Consider the following 7,259-nt stretch of genomic DNA (forward strand, 5'->3'; position numbering starts at 1 on the left):
CCCTAACGACTGGCTATTAAACAAGGCTTTAATCGCCTTGTTTCTGGTCTTATTTCTTTCTTTTCTTACATTTGAACTAAAAAGATGAATATGATTATTTTCAATATGGAACAATGTTATTTTAGTATTATTTACAACTATTTAGTGTTTATTTACATATTATTTAGCTCAGTGATTTTAGTGCCTCAACTTAAACTCATTTTATTCCAGTTAGTGGCCAGGGTTACATTTTTACATTTTATTTAAGATTTTTAATGCTTTTCATCAAATATTTATGTTACCTTATTTTAGCCTTTAGCAATGAATGAAAATAATTTTAATAGTTTTAGTTAAAAATAAGAACATTTTGAATAGGTTTACATGTATTTTCACAGATATGTTACAATCAGGGTTGGGAAGGTTACTTTGGAAATGTACTAGGTTACAGATTACAAGTTACCCATTCAAATGTAACTATTTCAATTACTTTATTAAAGTAATGTAACTAATTACATTTGATTACTTTTCTAAATTTCTAATGAATGTTTTCGATTGTTAATCATTTTCAAACATTTACTCCAGGCAGCATTAACCTTACAGTAGTGCTAACACTGATTACTGTCAGACTTTCAAAATCCTTCTTCACTTAAATTAAGATTATAATAATTGAATTTTAAAGCACAGTCACCACAAAATCAGACTTTAGCACCTCTTTTTTTACTTTGAGATCATTCTGATTTTTCCCCCCAGCACTGGGATGCATTTTTATCACTCGCCATGGTGGCAACTCTCAGACAGGTTGTAACCTAAAAAGCTTTCAGCAGCAATGTGGACTGATGTAATTGGCAGATGTGGTGCACTGCAAATTCAAACAAGAATAAAGCAATCAAAAGCATCAAAATAGCATCACTTTACTAAACGACCTTCAAATGGCAGGAGGCATTGTGCACATCAAAAACAGGCAAAGCAACAAATTAATATTGTTCAACATATTCTAGCTTTTCAGAAAAATGTTCATATGTAACCCCCCTTTGTAATCGTTAACATTTTCATAAGTAAGTTTTTCTCAGTAACTGTAATGGATTACAGTTACATATATACAGTATATGTAAGTAAAGTACATAACTTTTATTTACATAACTAATTACTCCCCAACACTGGTTACCATCGACATACGTACAAGTAAATTAATTCAAATGTCATTAAAAAACTGCTGATATTGTGCAAATTCCCATCATTCTCCTGTGGGAGTTTGCATGGCTGAGTTTACACGTTCCCTCTTCACCCAATGTTCTTAAACCTTATTTTTCTGCAAAAGCAGTTTATAGCTCATATGCTCCAAATAATACGCTGTTCATAATACAAGGAAAATTAGGGCTTTTCTGCAGCTAAAATTCGCAATTGCTAGCCTATGTTCCTCCAATTATCAATCTGTTCTAGTCTATTTGGAGAGACACCTTCATCACATCCAGAGAGGGGTTTCTATTCGAAGTGTAATGCTCAGATAATGAGGTAGGAAGATATGCAATGGCAGTATGAATATTGTTTGTGATGTGTTGTCATGACACACACAGGTGTCTTTTTCCCATTCTGACCGCACTGTGTTGTCAGAATACATTAGGCTATGAATATAAATGTTAATCAAATATTAATCAGCTCTGATACACAGTGGAATTGATGACATGTGTAGACTTTCTCTATAATCAGCTCTTTGCCAGATATTTATGAGGATGAATGGGCAGAGACAACCAATGTATTCTTATTGAGAGAGAGAGATGCAACCATCAAAACTGACCATCTGCAACACAGAATATGAGACTCACAGAAAATAAGCAACTGTATTATTCTGAACTAATAAATGTTGTGGAAATATGATGCTAGCATTCATATAAATATTTCTTTTGCCAGCATCTTTAGTCTTTGCCAAGAACTTACTTAATTGTCGCAGTCAGATATTGACAACCGTGCTGATCCGCGCTGATTTTCAGACCCCTCAGCACAAATGCGAGTCTGACATTGCCTTTATAGAGCAGTTCAATAAACAAGAAGAAAATACTGAATAACTTACATTTTAGACACCAGTTAGTTTGTCTATCTTTTGCTTGAATGTAGTTTGTCTTCCATAATCAGACAGTAGTGACATTGCTGAATGAATCAGTGTTTTTGAACCAATCAGTTGAGGAAATTATTCAATGACTCAGTCGTAAAGAGTCACTTGTTCCATTCCTGAATGAATCATTATTTGGAAAAAATCAGTTCAGTTAAGTGAATGAATTAATGACTCACTCATGAAGAGTCACTTGTTTTGTCCTGAATGAATCAGTGTTTTGAACAAATCAATTGTGGGTGTGATGCAATGACTCACTCATAAAGAGTCGTTTGTTTCCTTCCTGAATTGAACAGTTGCTGAATTCTTAAAAACATACCCTGCGTACCAATGTTCATACTATCCATCCTAAAAAGTATGTGACATTAGAATAAGTGTGTCCCAAAGCATAGTATGTTGAAAAGTGTATGCCAAAAGTCCCCGGATGGTCTACTATTTCAGGTCGATTTTTGAAGTGTGGATCCGTGCACCCTCTAATGGCTAATAATACCCACAATCCATTGCGCTTTGACGAATGATTCGGTTGAGAACTACAAGCACAAATAAAAAGCGTTTAAAAAACTACAAACATGGTGGATGTGCGCGACCGACAGTTAAGTAGAGAGGTTTAGATAAAGGGGTTTGAGTTACTAATCAACATTTAACCTGGTAAAAAAAAATATATATATTTATTTAATGTTATCTGTGTTATATTATATCTGCAACAGCAATGTAAACTTTTATAAACATCTGTTTGGTCGTTAAATTTTAAATGCGTCATTATGCAGAAAATATGAGCAGAGTTCTCCGCATAAAGATCTACAGCTGGCAGATCAATGAGCTACTTCATTTCACTCCAGTACGGTATGAAGTTAAATGAAATGTGGAGAATGTTAACTGTGACAAGATGATTGACAGGCCAGTTTTCAATGACAATGTCCCAAAGCTTGCCTACTCTTCTACTACACACTCAAAAGTGTGTACATTTTCCTCACCAACAAAGTGCATACTTTAAGGGCGTAGAATAAGTAGGCGCATTAGGACCCAGCAAGTCACTTGATGCCACCCACTAGATATAAAGTGCAGAAAGAGTCACTGTAAAATACACACTACTAATACACAGCCTATCTGGAACGCTTAGCCAATCATTTTAATTCAGTTTTTTATTATAATAATTTAAAGCATAAATTCTAATATGAGGAGACATTAGTAATACTTTTTGGTGTTTCTTTTGGGATTCTCAAAACACCCATTTATTTGTGTGAATAAATCACAGCACCAAGCACAGAGCTCAAAACAAAAATCAGATTATAATGTGCCATTTTCATCAGGCATTTCATTAGTGTCTGAACGGCAAGTTTGCTTAACTGTTTATGCGTAGATTGTGTTCATTAATCAGATCTGCTAAACTCCCCTGAGCTGTGATGTAAAAAGTCTTTTGGCAGAGGCAGAAAGTCAGCTAGACTTCTGGAGTCTAATTGTAAATTGAATGTTTACATAATCCCCTCAGCATTCACCAGGGCCACTGTGGAAATCACAAAAGCCTTTTGATTAGTGCTGTACCTTTTTATTTCTTGGCATCGTTACAGTGTCTCATCAAAGACTGTTTGGAATGTTCTTGGAGACTAATGGACAAAAACACATCTCGCTACTTAAGTGTGATGAGGAACTCACAGAAGGTTTAATGCAAGAAATAAAAAAGTAAACCCATACATAAATCAAGAGAAATCCCAGAATTTCCCCCAAGGAGAAACTTTAAAAAGAACAATGAGATACAAACACTTTAATCCTCCCAAGCCAGAAAAACTGAATAATAATCTCGCTTTTGTTTAATTATTCATGGTGATGTGAGTTTTTTCTCTCTTTAATCTTCCCTGCAAACTGCAACTTGGCTCAAGTGGTTTAAATAGAATCTGTTTAGCTGTGAAAAAACAGTCACGTAATAAAAGGAAACGGAAACACGGCAAGTCTCATGGTGGTTTCACCTCAGAACTAAACATGTGTACAGCCTGCCTGATTCAACTCAACACTACTGTGCCTTATGGCTTTCTATTCCTATGTGATTTTGATATGGTGTCTCATGTAGGGTTCAAAGCCATTAGATACAGAGTGGCTTATCAACAGTGGATATAATCAATCCAATATATAGGCTATCCAGAGCCAGAGTTCAGGCACAATTGTCTGTTGAATGGACTAACATGGGCTATTAAACAGGACAGGAGAGCTGAGATGTTTCATTTACAAGAAAAAAAAAACAGCAACATAATAATGCCTAAATAGATAGCAGTGTTATTGTTTAACTGAGTGTCAGTTTTGAATATTAAACATGCAATTTGCTGCTCCAGTCTCAGGCTGTCTGGGTGAGCATTGGGGTGATAGTATATTCACATTTGCCCTCCCTTGCATCATGGTTTCCCGGGAGAAGAGATGCATTCATTTGAGAATGAAAAGAGAAAAAAATTAAACAAAAAAAGATGAGAAAGAGAAACACTGAGAGACTGGATGGGGGGAGGGATGTGGGTTATGCATGTTGATGAGCGAATGAATGCCACTAATCTGGGCAACAGGCAAAGCATTGCATTTCCAGAATAGAGAAGCGGAGTGACTCAGAGTTCATCCACTAGGGATGCACCTTAGTGGTGAAATACACAGCATCTGTGCCTGCGCCTGCCAGTGACATGAGGGAGACAGAGCGCAGTTGTGATGCAGGGCACGTTTACTGTTGTTAGATCCTTCTGGACTCTTGAAGCTTATTAAAGTGGCTTGTAGTACACGATAATCCTTTTGCTAGAAGCCCTACGGAGTAATGTATCAGGCAGATATAGGTCTGGTGAATAACCAAAATGCAGTCTATAGCCAGCATGGGATTGAAAACATAGTCTGTGAAGAATAAGAAAATTATTTGCAATTTGTTGAAAGGCAGTTTTGAAGCAGGCATCTGCCTTTTATCTGTAAAATACAGATTATATCATTCAAATTTTTGCCTTGCCAGGGAAAACTGTAATTGTGGATCTCTGGAATACTTGATTCTTATTGCAGCAATGAATGGTTAAATTATTTTGTATGACCAATAAACTGGATATTTCACCATGGCAACATACCAGAGGTCCTTTTCGGCATGAAAATGGAAGTTGTGATCATCTTTTCTTCCCTTGTGTTAACATTCAAATAAAAAGTACATTGACTTCTGAACAATCTCTTATGAAAATTAACCATGGTTTTATTAGTAAAAGTGTAGTAACAATGCTTTTTTGGGCAGATTGATTACCATTTGCATAACCACAGTTCTACTACAAATTTAAACTATGTTTAGTGTAGCAAAACCACAGTTAAAAATGCTTTTAAAAGTGCTAAAAACTTGTTTCCGGGTTTTGGCCTACAAAAATGTCCTCCCTGCAGCAGTTTGCTGTTTTTGATCATTTGACTTTAATGTGCTTATTGGCTATGGAATAGATAATGGACTTTCTTTCGTGAGCTTTACGCCAATCTAAGTAAGAAATAATTTCATATCAGTATTTTAAGTTCATGTATTTATTTAGGCCTATTTGGTAAGTATTAGTCTAGTGTGATAAAACAGGATAGCCTAATGTACAGTCAGCAGGTCATTATCACGTTACATATCACGTTTGATTTAAATCTATTTTATGGTTAAAATACAAAAACATGATATTTTTGCAGTTCCCATTTCACTGAAGAAATGGCGGGAAAACATCCAACCTGTGACGTTGTCATGAATCATCATCAGAGGACGTCGGGTCAGCACGTGGACGTTGAAATATTTGTTTGCCAACCGCCATAAAACTCCAAAAGAAGAAGAAGAAGATACTGAAATACTAATCAGGTAAAGCGGCTTTAGGGATGGGCGATACCACTTATTTTGTTTTTGATACGATACCGATATTTTTCAAGGCAGTATCGTCGATATCGATACCGATACGATACTGATTGATAAGCATTGTTCAGGGCTGCTGTTCCCAAAAGCTTTAATGTTTTCTTATGATACTTTTGGGAAACGCAGCCCTGTTTGAATGAACTGTCAGCAGTGAGTGAATGCTCTCTGTGATGGATTGGTTCTGTCTTGCAACATTTGCGTGTGTTCAGATGAGCAGGAAAATAGTTATATCCTACACAATTACTCCCTAACAAATGTGATTCGTCCAATTCAATGCATTTGTACGCATTATTATTATTATTATTATTTGAAATAAACAAAATCACTGGTAAATAAAACACACCTTAGTATCGATATTTTTAGTTTGAGTATCGATACGTTCGATACTCGCGTCAGTATCGATATATCGATACTTAGGATCGATACGCCCATCCCTATCACTGTGTACTTTGTCCACAGTAAATCGCACAACAGTTTCTAGCAAGGTGAGTTTGTAAATATAATCGGCTTCATTAATTAATTCACAGGTTAAACAAGTCACTTGTTTGCACGCTAAAACACATGACCAAACACACTAGTAGATTTCTATTTAACACATGCAACCCACTTATGTTATTCACCCTAAATATGAATTAATGTCCGTGTATATAGTTTACCTTGACTTCTCTGTTGATCTAAACGTGGAAATTCGTGTTAGTAGTATTTTTCACGGCCACGTGAATGAATCAAGGCGTATCTGAGCTGTTCTCGCATATAAGGAGACCCCTGTGAGCAGCTGCTTCTGGGGGTGACACGGCTGTTGGACACTCAAAACTTCGTGAGCTCACTACTTAAGACAGTTTTCTGGAGAATAAAGCCAACGTTTCATTGACCGAACATCGGGAATATTTTCCTCCGGGCCTGTGTTTTCAAACGCATTGGCTTTCCACACCTGACATGGCGGTGTTTGTGGAAGACCCCGCTCAGTTCTCCAAAGACAGGCTGAAGTCGGAGCTCATAACGCATAATGTGGATCTACCTCCACCGGAGAGCAAGAAACACGCGTATGTGGAGCTTTATGGCAAACATGTGAGGACAAACAGCACAGATTTCTCTAGCGATGAAGAGGAGGATCATCTCCGTGGCAGCGTGAGTTTAGCAGCTGTGGAGGTCACGTTATTCATTCCTGAAGACTCTTTCTGCCCTTGACAGTGTTTTGATAATAAAGATGTTTCACATCATGCATACAGATTTTGAAGGATTCCCCCAAAACTTTATATATATATAGGGCTGCACGATAAATCGCATGCGATATTTAATGCG

General features: G+C 36.6%; 1 protein-coding gene across 3 annotated transcripts in view; it reads left to right on the forward strand.

Moving 5' to 3' along the window:
- Positions 1-5,818: 5,818 nt before the first annotated feature.
- Positions 5,819-7,259, forward strand: part of LOC107657040 (lamina-associated polypeptide 2, isoforms beta/delta/epsilon/gamma-like) — a 9,041-nt gene continuing 7,600 nt past the window's right edge. The window contains exon 1 of one of the 3 annotated variants that reach the window (XM_016445034.1): positions 5,819-5,906. Coding sequence is in view for 2 of the 3 variants with exons in the window: in XM_016445033.1 (XP_016300519.1) it covers positions 6,894-7,085 (192 nt within the window). In the remaining variant the exon portion in view is untranslated. Of the gene's footprint in view, positions 5,907-6,734; positions 7,086-7,259 lie in introns of those variants that run through there. The other 2 variants (XM_016445033.1, XM_016445032.1) reach the window with 2 other exon arrangements.

Source organism: Sinocyclocheilus anshuiensis, unplaced genomic scaffold (genome assembly GCF_001515605.1).
Source record: "Sinocyclocheilus anshuiensis isolate Anshui unplaced genomic scaffold, SAMN03320099.WGS_v1.1 scaffold1453, whole genome shotgun sequence".
NCBI lineage: Eukaryota > Metazoa > Chordata > Actinopteri > Cypriniformes > Cyprinidae > Sinocyclocheilus > Sinocyclocheilus anshuiensis.